Raw genomic sequence first — 20,944 nt, 5'->3', positions numbered from 1 at the left:
TCTGATCTGCCGGAGACCTGTTCCAGTACATAGTCCTGCCAGGGCAACAACAGCCATTCCCCATTTTGTTTGTTCCTGTTACATAGTAACAGAAGTGATGCCCATCCAACTTGGCTCAGCTTGCCAAAGCGACTCTATTTTCACGTAATTATCCGGTAGCAAAAGACGAAAGATTATGTTGAGAGCTGCATATTGCCCGAGATTGAAGTCATAATATTACTGTAAGCTGGTTCTGGGTTACCCTTCCAGCTAGCCTCCCATTCTATAGAACTAAAGCAAAAGTAGTACCGAATACCTGTAAACTCTTAAGATGGTCTTGTTTGCTCTTTGGATGACGGTGAGGATCAGTGGGAATAGACATTGCAAATGCCACGAGAGCATGAACGCACCTATTTGCAATGAGGTGGCTTGGACACTGATGTGGCTCTCGGCAAAACTTCTGATGTCATCTAGTTTTGTTTCAAACAGGTGTTTTGCAGAATAGCCATGCTTGCTGAAAACTAATCTGATTGTATAGAACACGAGAGCACTGAGTCAAACTTGAAAAGCGCTGTGCACACCTGAAGGTGAGGGTCTAAATGATCTCATTCTACATCGAAAAGTTCAACAGTGCCATGGTTGGCTTGGCACTTCCTTGTTTCTTGAAGTAACGCACAGTAATGGTATTGTACATAAAACACAAATTACTAGTTTCTGGATGAAAACCAAAACCACCCAACTTGCTCCATTACAGAGTATGTACGTTATGGGCTCCTAAGCAGTTCCTCTTACTTGCATCTGACTCGCCTTTACAGAGACTCCAGCAGAGGCCCTCACTAGAGTTTTTGCAGGGAACAGAAGCAAATTAAGATTACTTTTAACAAGGGCAAGTGTCAGAGCGCTCCATTTTTATTAGGTGGATATAATTTAGCAACTGAGTAAGCATTCCTCTTTGTGAAAGCTTCCTCTATAGTTAGTTCCTCACTTAGCATCTTTCCAGTAGGAACATAAATACTGAAAGGAGTCACTGAAAAGGAATGGAAGAGGGTGAATCACCAAGGGCAAGTGGTAAATTTTCAGGTGTCTCACGCTTTGGTTTGCAGGAATTGAGTATCAGTCACCGAGGAAGCCATCTGTTCTCAAAGGAAAACCAAACGAAAGGGCTGGGAGAAGGAGCGCTGTATTTCAATAAAGTAGTCAGATCACCTTTTTTGACATGACTGGCAATCGTCACCATGCAAGGGCATGAGCGAGGCAGAAATCCTTTAGGGTTTCTAATGTCTCTTGGGGGTGTCAGCATTCTGTCTCTGGCTAGAGTTGAACAATAAAATTTCAACCTGATCACAGAAATGCCTGCTAGAGCATTCTGGGATTCTGCAACATGATTTTTGGAGCTGGGCAATTGTTTATAAACTAGACAGCAAGAGAAATAATGTCCTTTTCAGAGTGATACCTGTCCTGATACAGGGAACTGATGTATTTCTGGAGCCTTGCGTCCACCTCCTGAACTTGAGGTTGAAGATTCAGTATCCACATCTCCACGATATGCCTTCGGAAACCTCACAGATACTATACAATAATAATTGCCTTTCTCTGAGGCAAATAATTATTTAATATGCCCATGAGTTGTGATACAGCATTGTTATGAAGAGATAAGGAAAGAGCCCAGATAATTCTGTTTTACAAGAAGAGATCAAAAGTATCTCAGCACTAAGGCTTTTGAGGAATATTCCTCTGGAATTTTTAAAGTTACTAATCGTACTAATAAACAGAGAACCTATAAACTGTGCACGGCTGAAAAAATTGTGATTATGTTCACAGCAGCATAATGCCAATTGACAGCACAGGCAGTGAGGAAGACTAAAGGAAGTTTCTCACTGTCATTAATGAATTGTCTATGTAAAGAAAAAGAAGAAAAACTGACATCTATTTGTTTTATTTTTATCAATGTATATAGTGCATCTATCACCAAGTATTTTTAGGTACACAAACAACAGAAATTTAAAAACACAAACTAATGACTCCAAATGGACCAACTTAACAAATAATAATGAAGAAAACCTTTGTGGTTCAGGTGTGTCAAACAGATTTTAAAAATATAAACACAATTAAAATTAACAGCACTAAAGCTATTTAGTAAGTGTTAAGCTAAAGCTATACAGTCATTTCCCAGAGTATCAGCACACTTATTCAATTCAGCCTTATTAGCACCTTGGTACCAGTTGCTGAATGGCTCCCAATTACTATTATATACCAACACCAGGTGTCAAAGATACATTTTTTTTTTTTAAGTAATAGGCAAAAGGCTTTTTTTCCGCCCAGCAGTTCTTTAGATAAAACGTACAATAAACAGAAAGAAGAAAAAGTACTTGTTATTCAAGTTTCTAAAGGTTAATTACTATGTTATCTATACTGTAAGAAATTCTTCAGTATTGTTGGCAACTGGAGTTGTGGGACAAGATGCAGTCTAGCCCTTCCTATGTAATTTCGGATACGTAGTCGGCAGAGCTGACAAAGAGAAGATGGTGTGGCTGCAAACAAAAAAGAAAGGAGTTTAATTATACAAGTATAAGAGCTAGTACTTTGTTTTACAACAGTCTTGCACAATAATGGGATTTCTAAAAAGAAAAAAAATGTTCACATTTTGCAAATTTGTCCTTTTCCTTCCTTCCTTCTCCTTCATTGCCTTTGTGCCCTCAGAGATAAAGACTGGGGATGCTGAAACATTATTAATAATCAGGGAAATACTCAAAAAAGCAAGGTCGGGGCAGCAAATAATCTGTGTTTTTAAATTAAAATCCTGCTCCCAGAAAATATCTGACGTCAACAACTTTAAAAACTGCGGGGTGGGGGGGGGGGTGGGGGGGGTGGGTGGTGGTGGGGTGTGTGTGTGTTTTTTTTTTAATTCATGGAAGAGGTGAAATACATGCGACGGCACTACAAGCTGCACTACCAATTCATCACTGCAACAAGAATAAGCAGGCAAAATACCCCGAGATCCTGGACCATGTCCAGTGCTCTTACTAGCTCACGATAACGCTTTTGTCCCTCTACGCCCTCCCACTCCCTCAAAATGAACACATTGACACATTGCTGTGTGGTCTTTTTTTGTTTGTTTTTGGTTTTTTTTTTTTTTTTTTGACATCTTTGCTGTGGCTTTTAAAAATCCTACTAGCCTTGGTAATCTTGTGATAACCAACTGTTTTTAGAGAGTTTTTTTAACAGCATCCAGACTATAGAGATATTTTCTGGAGGAAAACACTAATCACTGCTACTTGTCAGTTGACCTCTAAAGAGAGGCCCACGGTTATTGCAACAGTTTCTTTGCTTATTTCCCACCTTTGTCTTGTGGCTTATTTTTACGCTGTACATAGGTCAGTCTGAACAAATCCGGTTCCCTTTGGGATATTCTCTCTTTAAGGCAACAGACCTTTAAGAGTTTTAAGGGACTCTCGAGTGTCGACTCCTATTTCTCAGGTACTCGTAATTCAGTACAGAAAATTTAGAAAATGAAACTTATTATACCTTTTGCCTACAATCAAAATAAAGTGCTTTATATGCACTTAAAAATATATTTCTAAAAATATTTGGACAGCTGGCCAAAACTAAACATTTTTTTAATCTGAAATTGAAATATTCTGTTTCTTTTTAACAAGGTCTGTAACAGCCAATAAAAATGTAGCTTTAATGTCTAATTGTGTAAACACCCAATAAACATAAGATGATACCTTTTCAGCTTGTATAAATTCTGATGCTGCTTAGTCAACAGGCTCTGGCCTGAGACTAAATATTACTGGGTTATATATAGTTAGAAAGGAATTTACCTGAATGTCAATATATTCATTTCATACAGCACAACGTCAGCTTCTATAACATGGGTTGTTTGGGCTGTTGGGGGTTTTTTGGGAAGTGGGGTGGGGTTGTTTGTTTGTTTTTGGTTTTTTTTTTTTTTTTTTTAAGAATACAAGTTATAGTCGCAAAAACACACATGTAAAACGTACCTTCATGGAGGAGCAGCAGTCTCTCCACTAAACTGCTTGGAGCAGCTAAATCAACAGGCCTCTCAAAATCTGTATTTTTGGCATTTATGTCTGCCCCAAATTCAAGGAGTAAGTTTACGATCTCTGTACTAGAATGCTGGGCAGCAGCATGGAGTGGAGTTTCCAAATGCTTTCCTTTCTGCACGTTGGCACCTGGTGGGTAGATGCACGTAAAGAGACGTAAGAACAGATCAATTAAAATTGTCACTGAGTAAAGATGATGTTACAAAACAAACAAAAAAACCCCACTGTCCTAGAATGCCACAGTGAATTTAGCCACTTTATTAATTTTATTGCATAGCACTATAGCTAATCATACCAGTGGGTTTTTTTGAACCCATACACTTATCCTAGGTTTTATTACCTAAGCACCACTAGATTTTAAAGGCAAATACTTCATAAAAAGAAGGAAAAGAAAAATCAGATTAGGTCATGTGAGCATCACTGTTGCCCTAATTATAAAAAAAGTACAATTTGTACATGTTTAAGAAAATCTACACTACATAAAAGTATACTTTGCTTATTTAAGTCTTTAAAAAGAATCACTAAACTGAAGTTTAGTATCTATATTTTTGTAAGTACACCAACTCAAGAAGGAATCTAACTTGGACGCTTTACAGTTTTTCATGTGTTGAAGCTGGCAAAGGGTTTGAAATAGATTCCCACTCCACCCAACCTTTATCAAGGATTTTTTATGAAGGACTTAATTTTAATTAAGGTGGGGTACACAGTCAAGAAAGCTAACAGGGAAAAAACCCCAAACCATTAACTCTCCCAATCCACAGAATTCTAATTATTACACTTTTGTATTAATAAGGAATTGCTAATTTATTTTAAATTAAAATGGACTAAATTAATTTGCAATAATGCATTCATATTCAAGAAGAAATTATCCATACAAGAGTTAAACAGAACTAGCTAGTATGGAAGAATTTCCCTTATAGGCAAGCTGTTAGTCCCCCTAAAACTGGGTTTGCCCCACCAGTTTTCTAGGCTATTCTAGCAGAAGAAAACCCCTGACTTCTTAAGAGAGCTTTACTGATCTTGTGAGACCAAAAATTGGCTTCTGTACCAACTTTTCTCCCTGAATCAACAATTTTTGCCTTTTTAATTCCCATTTGAGTAAAATAATTTAATAATATCACAGGCCTAGCAATTAGATTTGAAGTCTGGATAACTCGCTGTTCTCAGTATTAACAATTTAAGAATACCTCCACAGTATCATTCCCTTGCCTATTTCATTGTCTATTTGCTTTTCAACTTCTAATACATTCTCATAAACTGATAGAATATGAAAAAATTCAGGTTGACATAAGTAGTTACTTATATTCTCAATTTTCATACCCTTTTCTACTTCAGGGCACCAACGAACGTAGAATATGCCCTTCTGTTTCTGTTTTTAATGTATGGTAGTATTTGAATCTCAAAATATGCTAATTATACTTCTGCGGTTCTTAAACATAAAAATCATGACAGGATAGTTAATCATACAAGGAGACTGACTTAATGAGAAACAATTTAACTGCTTGCTTAAGTTCTAAATAACCTGCAATTAACTAGAAAAACAATTCCAGTGCAATGATGGCAAATCTGTAATTACTCATATATACGTTTTCATTCATTGTGCTGCAGGACACAAAAGCCCTGTATGTCATTACCTGAAACACAGCAAACGATCCTTTAGCTATGCTGATTGTGTCCCTGGACTTGGGCTGAAACAGAGTGAGCCTCCAACATCTCTTTCCCAGTGATTAAATAAATAACGTGAAATTTAGGATCAAATGCCTTTTACCTTACCTCTTCTCTCTGCAACTCAGCCTCTATGTCTTGTAAAAAGATCAATCAGAACATGCTGAAGAATGAAGAAGGGTGGGACTACATTGCTAAAAAAGTTCTGTTGAAAGCTCAGTGATTACTATATAAAATTCCTTTCTCAAAGCTGATTTTTCTACCTTTGTTTTTCCTACAGAAAATGAACATCTACAAAGCTGCAGTAGGTGCTAAAAATTTTGAACATCCATTCTTACTGGTCTTGCTTCCTTTTTCCCTCATATGCTTGCTGTGCCACAAAAAAATTAAAGACTTAGTAAGTTGTTATAAGAAAACATGCATCACAGAAGAAACTTAGAAGTAGAGCCCTGCAAGGAAGGGTTCTAGTTTCATTGATTGAGCACAGCTCACTTCAAAGGTGAGTACAGAATGCTTAGTTTACAAACTAGTAATATTTTTATTTAAATCATGACATACCTGCATAAAGAAGCTTTCGAATACAATGGATCTGCTGTGAAACACATGCTACATACAGAGGCGTTCCTAAGTGAGGAAGATCTTGGTCAACATCTATACCCCAGGATATCAGTACCTCCAGACATTCACTGTGACCTGTCAGTACAAAGCATGACAGAATTTGCTCGACTTCAGTAAGCTGTCTCATAGATGAAACTGGACACATTTCTTCACACTATTATTGAGACATTCGTCAGCGGCTCCATGTTTGTTCAGCAGGTAATTTCTTACCTCTGCTGGCTGCTTCATGAGTTGGTGATGGAAGACAGGACTCCCACTGAGCTTTGGCACCATACTCTAACAGGAGCTCAGCACATGCCGCACTGCCTCTCGAACATGCATTAAATAAAGGTGTCACTCCATCAATTGTTGTAGCATTTACCTAGAATAAATAAAATCCATTTAAGAACAGCATTGAAAGAAAGGTAAATTTTTAAACAGGATATAGTTAGAAATTGCATTAAAATACAAAAAAAATTACTGGTTAGAATAACGTAGCTTAACTAATCAGTCCCTGTGCTACTGTCTTCCTCTCACCACACCCCTCAGTTGAAATTAGTTTACTATTATTCTTGTTAAACTATGTTGAATAAACCAAAATACACCTGGAATACTAAAGAGCACACATTAACATCTGGGCAGTAAGTAATTTTCAAAAGTCATTGCACTTAGCTTGTTTCATTGACACAGAAAATCTACACCTTGTGTAGTAATGGGATAATGGGGACCTTCTCTCCGCAGCTCTGTCAAGAATGCAAACTCCACATTAAATCTGAGAATTATTTCCCATTTTTTTCTGTGGTTTTAATCGCCAGGTTGGAATGATATTTCACAGGACGGAGACAAAGCTAATAGTACAGGCTTGCTGTTTTAATACCAACCTCACTGGTTAACTGACTATTCCCAGCGTGAGAGAATGAGGAGAGAAACTTGGCAAATTTGTGAGGGCTAATAATACTAAAGGGAGGAGCACAGGTATTAGGAGAGGGCTCCTTCCAGGACTCTGGCCTATCCTCTTCCATGCACCCCCAAACCCACCAAAACAATTAAAAGTACTAAAAAAAAAAAATCAGGTAGGAAAATGAAATTTCTTCTTAGGGGTTTGTCTATAGTATCTATAGTTTTGTATCTTTAGAATCCTTGTGCTAGCTGAAGTGGAGAGGAATTGTTTTTGGAAACATCTATGTATTTTTTTCTTTTTCTGTAACAACATAGACATATTCTACATGGTTCTCAAAACTGAATTGTAAAGACAAGAAATATTTCCCATCACAAAGATGAGAGATCTGGGAAACTATGCATTTGAACTCTGATGTCAGCAGAGATTGTAGTGAAAGTGGTCTGTAAAGTCCCATTTCTGTTCTGGGATAACAGATAGACAGCCTGTGTCAGGAGTACAGAAAAAAGCCAGTGCTTTTTGGTACTCAGACCAAAGAATCTTAAGAGCACACAGGTGCAGCGTGACAAAAGACATTCTGGAGATTAAAAGAACAGTCTCCTGCAAGCCACTCAAAGCAAGAGGAAACCAGTAGAGGGACACATTCCATATTTTAGAAGAGAAATAATGTAATGAAATTCAGAGAAGAAATAAGGCTGGTGACATACTGCTGCCAATTCTCTCCAATTCATTACTCTGTCTCAGTGTCTGCTCAACCCCCATCTATTTTCCCTGTCACTGTTCTTCTGTTTGATACCTACTCTTACACATATAATCATGTGGTTTGTTTGGTTGGGTTTTTTTCTTTTAACCTAACACCTCTCTAATGATGATTCTTTGACCTATCACTTTCCTTTGCTAGCCTTCAGATGGCAGCTTATTGTAATTAAATGAGATCAATGCAGTCAATAAGGTGAGTAGAGAGAAATACCAATTAAAAAAAATAAAAATCAAGGAATAGATCCTTCTCAGTTAAACCAAGGTTAGCATTGGACTTCATATACAAAAGACCCCTGACAAACAAACCCTTACATTTGCTCCTGCTTCCAGAAGGATTCTTGCACATCCTACATGATCTCCCAGGCAGGCTTCATGAAGTGGAGTTACTTGGTCAATTGTTAGTGTGTCTACATTGTACCCCTAAACAAGACATGAGTGACATATAAAGATCATACAAAAGCTGTTAAGAGTCATTTCCTCGCGCTACTGCTCAAAGGAATAGTTTACAATACTCTAAATAGTCTTAAAACCCTGCTTGCAATAAATCTTCAGTGAGCATAAAAAGAATCATCTATCAATGTATATAACAATAAAAGTAAGTTGTCAGCTCTTCTTTTTTTAAAATCAGAAATAGGAATAGGATATAGAGGGTAAAAAGAAGATGGAAACAGATTGTTGAGATGCACAGTAATAGGACAAAAGGCAACAGACACAAGTCGGAACATGGTGAATTCCAATTATTTATATGGAAAAAAATTTCACTGTGGGGACAGTGAAACCCTGGAACAGGGGACCAGAGAGGTTGGTGCATCTCCACTCTTGGTGATCTTTAAAACTCAACAAGGCCCTGAGTCTAAACTGTCCTGTGATTCTATGATTCTCTGACTTAAGGTCTGAAATATCTAAAGCCATGAATTTTAGCAAGGAAAACACTTCTCGGATTGATAAAATCATCAAGGCCTTGAAATTTTCTGCAGTAGATGTTTGATTCTTAAGAACTAATAGTTGCATCTATTGGCTTTCATCAAATGTATTCTATAGTATAATTTTTCAGTATTGTAGTAGCTAATATGACAATACTGTAATATTAAAATTTAGCAGTTTACAGTCTCTCCCTTTGCTGTTAACAAAATATATCTATGTATTTTTTTAAATCACAACTATGCAAAAACCAGAATCTTTCAGTGGTTCTTCCCCTCAGCAAGCATCTTCCTGACTAGCTCTATTTACCTGAGGGCTTAAAGCAGTGGAACTGCATTGACTTATACCACGCAAGAGGGGAAGACTGATATATATTTAAATACAGCTTTGGTAAAAATTTGGGGGGGGAGGGGGGAGGGAGTTTTAAAACATACAGAGGAAATATTTTAAATATTAACTTATATCTTATCATATAAAGAATTCCTAAATGTGTATTGCTCTGAAAAATTCAAGTGAAAAAAGCAAAGCAAAGCATACTAAATCTGCATTAATAATCTATGCTGAGAAATTAAGTAACATTAAAAATGAAAGCAATCTTAAGAACACAGCCTTCACCTGTGACAATAAAGTCTTTAGAGAAAGAAGACGTCCTTGACTGGCTGCCTCATGCAGAGGTGAGCGATCTGCCCAAGAACCTATATAATAACAACATTTATTGAGTAAATCATATGAATTAGAAGGATTTTGGAATGCACAGAGCAAAGCAGAAAATATAATGCACAGAATGAAGTCAACTGTCCTATGAAACTAATTTTTCCTCTTTAGAGACTGTATTTCAAATGATCAGTTTCTAGACAATAAAAACTGCTCTATTATTAAACTGTAAACATCTCTAATAAATGATTATGTGGTACAGAGAACAAAATATTGATATATTGATTTCAGTAATCTGATTTAATAAATTCATCAATTGCCATATTTCCCACTTCTATTTTTGCATTGTTCATTTAAAAAAAAATAATATAACTTGTTTTTGCAGCTGGCATATAGAAATTTATAGACTTCAACAAATTGATGTTTAAACTTTAACCAGACATAAACCTGCCTGAAAAAGTCCTGAAAAAGCTGATGTATATGAAAGTCAATATGGAAATCCCTATGTATGATGAGATTAATCTGCAGCTACTACACAAGTGCAAGGAGAGAAATACAGTGAGAATCACACTAAAAAAATTGCTATAGTAGAAATACAATATTAAGTCTAAGTTCTCATTCTAATAGGCTATTAGCGCTAAAAATAGTTAGATGTGCTTAATGTAAATGTTTGGCATTTATTTTATTTATCACCTCCAAAAAAGAAGGGGGGTCGGGGGGAAGAAACCCAACAACACCACCGCTTTCACACACATACCCGCCCTTAACTCCCAGCCCAGGTCCCAGAGTCATCCTGTGGCTCCTGATGAAGAACCTGCCCTTTCCTCTAGAAGACTGGCCACCGACAGGTCCCTTCTAGCCAGACAGGGTTGCAGGCATAGCTGATACCAATTTATTGTATGAATTTAGCAAACCAAGTTTTGAGAGATTGTGCAAGGAAGAACCATCTTCGAAATACATTATGGATTACCGATATTTATTCCTGTAAGAAGAAAATCACTGGAACTGTAAAATGCTAATACAATCACTCATGTGAGTTATATCAAGCCCCCCAAAATCCCTGAAGAAATGTAGAGAGAATTAGCCAAGTATGACGAATTGGTAACAATGGCAGATGAATCTCCAATGCGTAAACATGTCTGACTTGGTCCGTTGCAATGGACTAGGACTGCCTGCAAAGCCAGTTACTGCATTTTAGTGACAAGGCAATGAATTTTAAATGAGAAGGCTATTGCTCAGTCACTGGCAATCATCAGCCTAAGCTCTAAGTAACTACTCACTAGAAACAGACCCTGTTTCGGTTTCCTATCGGACGCCTTCTGTCCACTAGCCTGTTTCAGAAAGTACACTTTCGGTTACAAGAAACAACCCCCTCAAATTACATGAAGAATAACCAGAAAGATTAAGACTGCTCAACCTGAAAAGAAATCAGGGCATAGTTAAAAACATATGAAATAGTGCACAATATGGAAATTGAGATAAAACCTCCATTTTCTTAGAGGTGCTAGTGAATGAAACTAAAACTTATTCAGATGTAAGACTGTATCTTCTCACAGAACGTATTACTACACTGTGGAACTCAGCACTACTGGATGCTATTGAGATCAAAAACTTAGCAAAACAAAAGCACAGCTGAGTATTTAAATTATCGTAAGACTATATAAAGCCGATCACAGAAGTTAAAAAAAATATAGGAGATTAAAGCTTTGTAAACCTGATCTTAAAAATGCATGGAGATTTCTATTACGTCCGGGTATCCAGTATCTGTGAAGCTCCTCGTACTCTTTCATCTGCAGGAGTAGATGGGCCGTAGGCAAGATTCAGCTTCCAGTACTCTTTCGGAATTATTTGCACTAAGCTCTGATCATCTGTGTGTGCATGTGTATGTACATGCACACACATCATTCCCTATACTTTTTACTTCAGGTTTATTAAGTGTAATATTTTGCAATTCTTATTGCTAGTCAGAATAATAGCTTAAAAAAACCATACACAAAGTGACTGGGATTTTAAGGGGTATTATACTACAAAACCCGAGCTCAGAAGTCTTAAAGTGACCCGATTTTGACAAAACATCAGTATTTTCTCTGTCATCCCAATAAGCTCAGATACGTTTATCCTATTGTAGGTTGGTTGCAATCACTATGAGAATTCTGACCAACATTTTTCTTCTCCTGTAGCAGTATCTGAACCAGCACTCGAGTCGTTCTAATTCAAATGAATCAGATCCATCACGTTCTCCTGCTGGCAGCTGCAAAGAATTCCTCAAAAATAATTAAAATCTGTATTTAGAGGCTGCTTTTGAAATTTTGTCCCTGTCTCTACAGATGAGATCTTCTCTCTCTTGACAGTTTATCCTACTCCTAAATTAACAGGGAAAAAAAGACACTTAACTATTATATAGGAAAAAATCTAATAAAATTGTAAGTGTCATGAAGTTTTTATGCCCATTAAATACACTCACACTTTGGACATTTTTGTAGCTATGTATAACTAAACAGAACAAAGACGCAGGTAGGATCTGAAAGCAACATTTTTTCCACCTTTCTTTCCTTCACCTCCTTCCCTCTTGGATTGCTCAGAAGAATGTCTGTTAGTGTCATTACTCCAGTGACATTTGAGAATCAAACGATGCCAGATGCCACTGTGAGCTCTGTTTTGCACCTAGACCCACCTTATATCCCTATCTTCATGTAGAGGCATCCAGCAGCTGGCTGTTTCTGCTAAATCCATTAAATACAAAATGCTTGTATCACCTCTACTAGAAATAAAATCTATAAGCAAAATGCTGCAGAAATATTTTGTGCAAACCAAGTTTGGAAAAAAAACTTTCACATTCCAACTGATTTCCCGATAAACACAGTAATTCATCATTAAATACCACAGGGACAAGAATATGTTCAAAACAAATACGTATCATAAATAAACATCAAAGGTGTCTTAAAATAAATTCTTTGTCTAGATTGCTGCCTTCTGCTAATCCACAAACTTGCTTTGTCTCTCACTTAGAAAGCATTAACAAGAATATAAACGAGGACATTTTTTCATTCATTGTTGTCTGTAACAGCAGTATTAGCAAACGTAGTCTATTCCAAAACTGTTAATGCATTAATTCCCTACCAATGTCGTCTCTGACAGATGCTGAATACAAAGTATCTCTAACTATATTTAGAAGCCACATTACTTCCAAGTTCTCTGGTGTGTAGTTTACCAGGAAGGGCAGCCTACATTGCTTTGTAAACACTAACAAAAAAGAATAAATATATTCACTGTATTAAGAGGCGAAGTTAAAAAAAATTACAAAGCATCATACAATACCTAAATCTCCATCTCCCCATGGCACTTCCAGCCAATTGCAATTATAAATCCTACTCATTTCTTTCAATCTGGAAAATAAAAAAAAAAAAAAAAATCTGTTCTTGCTACTTGGACATGTTTCTAATACACTCCAGCTATGTTTGGAAGGAGATCAGCAGCTCACTGTAATATCAACTTTCACCCTTCAGTAAACACAGCTTTGAAGATATGAGCATACACAAGTTGCCAGTTTCTTTTCTTATGCTAAAGGATTGTGGCCCTTTTTGTTCACTGTTCACATTTCTTTTTTTAACATAACTTTTCAAAATGCCAGTATCTGTCCACTTGCCTTCCAAGACAGATTAACTGGAATTTCAACACAAGAGAAACTCACGGTGAAATCAAGAGAACCTTGAGCGGAGTAAGAACTGCAGGACAAACTCCTCCATTTTTAACCTCATGCAACGAGACACACAGTTTTGTATCCTCAAAAATCAGTATTAGTACATAGATTTGTAAGGGAAGCACTGCCAAATATTCATATGTTATTCTACTACTTACTCATGATATACTTAGAAAAGAAATAAGCAAAGATATTCTGAACACGTTTCAAATGCTATTTGATCCATACGCTGAACTGTGTTTTTCTTTTAGGAGCTCACTATTGCTTCAATTATCTTCTAAACAATTCTTTGATTGTTAAATTGGGGTTTTGATAACTATTGTCAGCAGTAAAAATCCCCCAAAATGGTGATTTGCAATTCTGACTTGGATCCATCCTAAGTCGTTAATGTTATTTCTTCACGTTTTCCTACAGACTTCACTCCTTTATATCTACCTGCAATTACCTGTAAGTCACTCCTGCAGTTCTGATCATAGTAGTAAAATACTAAGTAAAAATATTTTCATAGAAGTCATTAACTCCAGTCATCCCATCCTTTTGTTTTTATTTCTAAAAATTTGTGTAGTCTTCAAAAAAAAAACCCAAAACCCCAAAAACCCAGTATAAAAGGTACATTAAAAAGTTGGATTTTCAAAACAAGGAGGACTGTAAATGAATGAAAGTCTTCTCACTGACTTCACTGGGAGAAGATTTATGCCAGGGCTCAGCACTTTAGAAAATACTGCTCTAAGGATAAATAGATGGTGTCCCAGTCCTCAGAAGAAGCAGTATCATCAGAGAAGAACTGAGAATAGAAGCCTTGCCACAGTTCATTACTGGGAGATGAGAAACACAGGCTATTTGGAAAGTGTTGTAGCTAATATTTATTTCTGCAAAACTAACAAATGCTATGTATTAAGCTCATCACTGTTACCTTTTATTCCTTAAGATGTATTCCGAGTGTTTCAGTTTGTGGCAACTGAAGCAACAGACAGGATCAATAACTATAACTGAAAAACTCTGTAACGTTATAGTCCCAAGACCAATGGACTCACTTCACTCCAGTTGTTAAAACCGCCTGATATTTTGTATACGTAATTAAGTTCTAACAGATTTTTACTGTGGCACTATAAAATTACTCATTTGTCTAAAGCCCTTGCAGGTTCAGGAAGTGTGTCAACTACTTAATTGATATTTGATGTTAAAAACTATTGAAAAGAATCTTAAGTCAAGGATTTGAAAGTTAAGAAATGCATCTGTGGTGCTTAACTACTATAGTTAGATATAACCAGCAAAAGAGAAGCCACTTCTTTTTAACAAATGAAATTCCAACAGTCAACACTGAAGAACTCCAACAGAATCAGAATTTAGGCTAGAGATGATTAAAGTATGTCTGAGACAGAATATGTAGTTCAAGTGGCATTTAAATATTTCATTTCAATATTTTAAATAATCTTTATTTTCATTTGACTGAAAATTATATAACAATATATACACAAATATAAAAACATACACATACAAAAATTGAAACCTTGATTGGTTCAAACCAATATTCTTTCCAATGTTTATCATCATGTAGACTTTCAAAATTTGGGGATTTCATTCCAAATGCAAATGCCAACGATTTCCTACTCTTGAAAACCACACAAACCAAATTTATTTTCCACACACAGTTCTGTTTATGATGCACCCACATTACATGACCACACATTAGTTTTGCCATTCCAGTGTTGTATTCAACGAATGAGTTAGCATTCAAATTATTTTGTACCTCCATATCTAGTAGGATCTCTTGCTCTTTAAGACATGCTATCCAAACTATAAACTGACTATAACATTGTTAATTTTATATTGCCTTTTTCATGGTATTCTCCCAATAACAAAAGAATACTTCAAAACCCTTGCTGAATCTATCTTCATAACATCATCCATTCATACTATTTTATAACTAAGGACCCAAAAGACAGAGAGTTTTAATGCTTAAATTGTAAAACCAATCTAATAGCTTATTTTTTCCAGAGTACTTAAGCATTAAAGTGTACACTGAAAGCATAGTTTAATTATGGTTATAAGAACTTTGAGCTTCTGAAATTTCAGCCTTAGATAATAACAACCACCATGATCAGTCAAAAAACTTTTAGGTTAGATGATTGGTCTTAAAACACACAGGTGCCACAGCAAAAACAAGAATAGAATTTGCTTTTAGGGACATTAAGACGTTAACCCTTTTTTCCTACCATTCACTACATGCCTTCTAACCTTTGCAACATACAGGAAAACATAGGGTGTATTTTTTCTGAGTATAAACCTAATGCATTCTCCAAACATCATCCATCTTGCACATCAAAGGAAGCAGGGGCTTTGTGGAAAAGTACAGCATGTGACTGTGTTGTCAAATACTGGGTTATAATGCATTAGAGGGTCAAATCAGCGTGGCACAGGCAACATTACTTTCAACAATTCCTAAATTTTGAGTGCTTTGGCACTGCAATTTAGCATACTTTTCACACAGAAACATGAGCCACTAAACTGTATTAAAAATCCTAAAAAACCCACAACAGCAATATCCAAACATAGCTCGCTTGGTTCCCCACAGAAGCAACATTATGCTACGTGAAGGCAATGGTAATGATGATGGCAGCGGCAGCAGCAGTTGCTGCTGCTGGCTCTGTGCCAGGCCTTGCACACACAGGAAGAAGCGTGTCAGGCCCCTTCTTCCGTCACGTGAAAGCACAGCAACAACTCCCCGTCCATCGCTCATGCAGTTTGTTTTTTCCATCTTCTTGAAGGACCAACAACTGGCTGGATATTTTTCTAGCTGAAAGTAGCTTGCAAACTCTGTGCACCGTAGCTAGAGCACCAAGGTGTAAAACCCCATCAACCTCTAAATTCAGTAATCTGTTAGACCCACACCAGATTTGACTTGAGTATGTGGAGCAGCTGGTAGTACTCCTAGGCTGTTGTTATTTCCTTGGACAAGTCACTAAAACAAAGTAAGGGTTTTTCAGTGGCCTCCCCAACTAGAAGGTGACAGAAAAGGCATACGGACATTCTGAGCTGAGTTCAGACTCTGGAGGACTTCTGCCTGGAATAATTTTGCTCCTCAAACGTAGTCTCAGCCTTAATCCAGACTGCAAGCAATTTTCCCCAAGCTGCGCTCAGAACTCTCAGTATTTTCCCAGCCTGCCAGAGAGTGAATGCAGCACGCAGCCTAATCTCTAGCCTTAAAAGCAGTACCCAGCTGGGCAGCAAAGCTGGGCCTAGCGTGCTGATTTTTGCCACATCCAGGAGATTTTGGTAAAATAGCCTGGTTGTGGACTCTCAAGCCAGTAGGCTGAAGACCTTTTCCTAGCCTGACTTTATCCTTTCGCCCTTCCACTAAATCTTATCATGACATAGTCTACCCCCCGCATCACTTTTAGTCCATTTTCCAATCTGCATATTTAATTACACAGTGCATTGCAGTAATGATTTTCTCTTCCTTTGCTCTGCAAGGGTGCCTGAAGAACAAAGTCAGGTTTGGATACCTCCATGGATGGGAACAGAGAGAGAAGAAAAGAGCCTCCTTCAGATTTGATATTAGATATACTTGTTATTCAAGTGAATGGCAACAACCAGAAGCCTCAACTGCAACAGAAGTCTCTCAGTACTTCAAGATGTCCACCAATGAATACATACACCCAGTTTGGCAATCACAGAGAGGCTGTAAGTAGCTGGACCATGTAAGATGGACTCCTCAAAATTTTACTTTCCATATTTTACTGTGATTTTGAAAATTTCAAAACTTGACTAACTGTGGCTATTTCTTTATAAGAACGGCAAAAAAACCTAACCCTGAACCATATCAAGGAGTCGCTAATGCTAACATTTATAAACTTTTGTAAAATTTCTTTTCAGTCTGAGGGAGAATGTCCCAGGTCTTTGGGAACTGCTCTTCTAACTAGCTGAAATGTTCATAAATGAAAGTTACTCTAGATCAGAAAATCTTAGCCCAAACAGTGAACAATATGAGGGCAGAAGATACACTGCGTATTAAAACTGATGAATAAATATAACCTTACAGTACCATTGCATTCAAACAATTACTTGGGAAGCTATGGTAACTGTTGCTTAAATTCTTGAATACTGCTTAACTCTAAAACTGGCAGTACTGGAAATTAGCAAAGGTATTTTAAGAATAACTCTGATTCCTATAACATATAGCTACATTTTACATGGTAAATTCATAATTATTTTTATGCACAATATATCAAATCTCTCTCTCCTGTCTCCTCCTTTCCTTGACTATTTTAACATCTCCAGTTTTTAATTTGATATCATATTATCAAGAATTTCAAGTTTAATTTCCTTGTTTTCTTTTTTGTTTCACTCTAAGCCTTACGATATGGTCAATATTAATTGCAATTATGATCACTCTTTTAAAAAATTCCTATTAGACTCTCGCAATTACTCAAAGCTCCCTTTTACATACTTGTGTTATGAAAAAATTAGGAAAATATGGCACAGACAATAGCAGTCCTAAACACTTCTTTTATAATAGAATTTGTTCCTCATTGCTGAAAACGTCAGTGTCCAGCAACTCAAATACCTCCTAAGTACTTCTCTACGCAAATCCTTACAATTGTATCTTTGTCTTTAGTATCTTAGTACAGGACAATAATTCTGTTACCTGTAGTTCCTCCATTACCTCCTATTTCAGCTACCTATAAACTTCTCTTCACATATAAAGTTATATGTAAAGTTTACTCCTCCCCCTCCTTTCATTCCCCAGTTCCCTGTTGTAAACAATTAGCCTTCAGTATCCAGTTACCTTGTGACAGGACAGCAAAAGTCAGGGTAAGTCAAGCCTTAAACACTTGCATAAAACAAATAGGGCAGATAAACAAGAAAAGGTATTTTAGATCAGCTGATAAGAGTGCAGAAAGAACAAAAATAGCTTCAACACCCGTGTGTTAACCCATGCGAGACAATAAAGTGCCACTAACATAAGCATGCATTTATGTTACAGCTAGGAAAAAAAACAAACACCGAAAACCAACAGTTTAGAGCTAGAACATCATAAATTGGGTCAGCTTAGCATATTTCAAGTACACGGTTTCTGAAATGGCTGCTATACTAACCTTGGCTGGTCAGAATACCCCAGCTAGCTTTTCGTTTCGCAGGACACTCCCCTATACTTTCTAGGCGTCTTTTGGGGAGATTCTGGCTCCTCTGAACAGCAGTGTTTGTTGTCATTATTTGTTTCTCGAGGAAAGCCTGTCTGTCATTGGTGCAGGTACTCGGGTCTGACGAACACCCACAAATGGATTTCTACTACCTTTTTTCCTCCTTTCGCTTTTTCACAAAGGATCTTGCTGTACTTACTGTAGAATGGCTACAACACTGAAATCCATTCAGTAACATTTACTAGCTTGGACTAATGAGTACATAGTGGGGGAAGGGAAAGACTGCTCTAGCATTTTCTATTTTTAAAACACAGAAAGAATCAGCTTAGCTACAGCATGAGTCTTAACTATTTACATGATTTAAATGGAAAGAAGGTGTTAATTTTTTAATCATTTAACCAAAAAAGAAACAGATTCTGAAAGCATAAGTATTCAATGCTTTGTTGCTTGAATAACCTAAAACAGAAGAACTAAACCTGTTTTATCAGAATGGCAATTCTTTTAATAAAAGAAACAGTAATTATTACTGCATCAGGCTTTACTCATATGTAACTTGCAGTTAAGAGAGATTTTGGAATTCAGAAGAATCCATGAAACTATGACGCACTTCTGTTTTTTTGTGGTTTTGGGGTTTGTTTTGTTTTTTTTAAATAGGGGACAAGGTATCCTACAGATGTCAACTAGAAACTACATCCTGAATAAATAAAAGCATGCTTTGACTACCAAAAAAAAAGAAAAGAAAGATTTCACTGGTTACTTTGAAAGTCTGATCCCATTATGAAAGTAAGGCTGTGGTCTTGTCAGAAGAAGCACAAGTCAATATTTTTTTTTAAACAGTAACAAAACCAAGGACAACTAACCAGTAGCAGAATTTTTTTGTTTGTTATTATGTCTCACACTGATACTATACAACAGAAATACAGCAGGGAGAAGCAAGCCATGATAAAATTCCAGCATGGATAAAAAGGACGGTGATTTCTCTGTACTAATAACATGTTAAGATGTCACTATCCTTTTCTACTGATATAAAAACTAGCCATTTGTAAGCTTTTTAAAAGGAAGTTAACATTACTGGGTTTCATTAATACTACTCCTTTCAGGTACCCGACAAAAATAATCCCTAAGGTGTTGAAATAATACACAGGTATTTAGTGAAATTTTATATATCCTTCTTGTTTTTCTTTAAGAGAAAATCAGAGGCAAGATTATAGTTAGGTAAGGTAAGGAGAAGGAGCAGCTGCAAATTTCACCTTGAAATTACAGCACATGAGAACGGCCCTACTGGAATGGCGTTACACTCTTTACAGAACAGAAGCAGGTGGGCTACTGCTATTCTCACAAGAAAGAACAAACCTGCACTCTCCCAGACGTTTTGCTGCTTTCAGAAAGTTGTTTTCCTTGGGTTTTATCTAGCTGAATGAATCAGAATATCTCAATGACTGAAATAAACACTTCTACACATCCAGCAATCGGACTCTGCAAGTAAGTCTTGAACAGAGCTTTCGCAAAAAGGCTCATTATAAAAGGGCACATTACAAATGTATCACTTTAATACTAGAATTATTTGTTAAATTGTAGTGTTTTCTTCAAGTAAATAAGTACTGGAAGATGATTGAACAGGAAAGCTTACTAAGGACGTGTATACATGTGTCTGCGTCAGGAAGGTATCGGCACTATTCTCCAGCTGAGAAATAACCGATGACAATTTCTGTACTTGCCATGGCTCTGAGGCTCATCTCAGTTTTACACTTCCTTTCCATTTGGAATGGAATCCCAGGACTTTCAGGAGAAGGCGGTGAGGATCAGGATCAAGGAAAGCATCTGGCACTGCAGGGCAGGGATTGACAGTGGGCTGGGAAGACAAGACCTACACGTTTTTGTAGGAGTTTTGTGGGTGAGGCTGTCAGCTGAGAATGAAGCTGGGTCCTTCTAGAGGAGTGGTACAAACCTGGAAGTAGTTCATACAACTTGCTTTCCACAAATATTCCAGTCCCCCCCAGTTATTATTCTCTTTTACTAGCCTCAGAGGTGTGACTTGCAGGGGCAAGGAAACCAGCAGATATACAGACAGCTGCCCTGGCTTCAAAGAGGAAGACGCCCAGGGGAGTCAGCAGCACCTGCTCACTCTTGTCCAGAGAACTGCATAGGAAGCAATGAGCTACCAATGGAGTTAGACTACCCCCAAAATCTGCCACCTTCAAGGCAAGGGTACTAGGAAAAGTATCTCTATTCCATAGACACTTGCCACTCGCCACTCATTATTATTAATACTATTATATTTTTTTATATAATATTATATTATATTATTATTATTGGAATACTTTGGAGGACGTCAGAATGCAATGCACAAAAATACGCACTATCTTTTTTCATGCTTTAAGGAAGGCAAAGCTTATCCCATTCAGGACTCTAGAAGCAACTTTGCACTAAATTCTGCTAGGCACAACTATTCATCCTCCGGGCAAAAGCCATTAAAAAGTCCTATTAAAACAGTACATAAAAAAGTGAAAGCTAGACCAACATCAGAAATCAACTGGAAACGTATTAAAAATATAATTGAAAT

General features: G+C 36.9%; 1 protein-coding gene across 4 annotated transcripts in view; it reads right to left on the bottom strand.

The window, feature by feature from the left end:
- Positions 1-1,899: 1,899 nt before the first annotated feature.
- ASB5 (ankyrin repeat and SOCS box containing 5) overlaps positions 1,900-20,944 on the bottom strand; it is a 40,279-nt gene continuing 21,234 nt past the window's right edge. For 2 of the 4 annotated variants that reach the window (XM_076336481.1, XM_076336482.1), the window contains exons 3-8: positions 9,499-9,578; positions 8,275-8,382; positions 6,537-6,687; positions 6,267-6,401; positions 3,981-4,172; positions 1,900-2,510 (exon numbers count right to left, since the gene is read on the bottom strand). In XM_076336481.1, the coding sequence (XP_076192596.1) occupies positions 2,383-2,510; positions 3,981-4,172; positions 6,267-6,401; positions 6,537-6,687; positions 8,275-8,382; positions 9,499-9,578 (794 nt within the window). In that variant the 3' untranslated portion in view covers positions 1,900-2,382. Of the gene's footprint in view, positions 2,511-3,980; positions 4,173-6,266; positions 6,402-6,536; positions 6,688-8,274; positions 8,383-9,498; positions 9,579-12,855; positions 12,924-18,336; positions 19,107-20,944 lie in introns of those variants that run through there. The other 2 variants (XM_076336484.1, XM_076336483.1) reach the window with 2 other exon arrangements.

Source organism: Aptenodytes patagonicus, chromosome 4, assembly GCF_965638725.1.
Source record: "Aptenodytes patagonicus chromosome 4, bAptPat1.pri.cur, whole genome shotgun sequence".
Taxonomy (NCBI): domain Eukaryota; kingdom Metazoa; phylum Chordata; class Aves; order Sphenisciformes; family Spheniscidae; genus Aptenodytes; species Aptenodytes patagonicus.
Note: the sequence above shows the minus strand (reverse complement) of the source record. Positions and strands in the feature narration are given on the sequence as shown.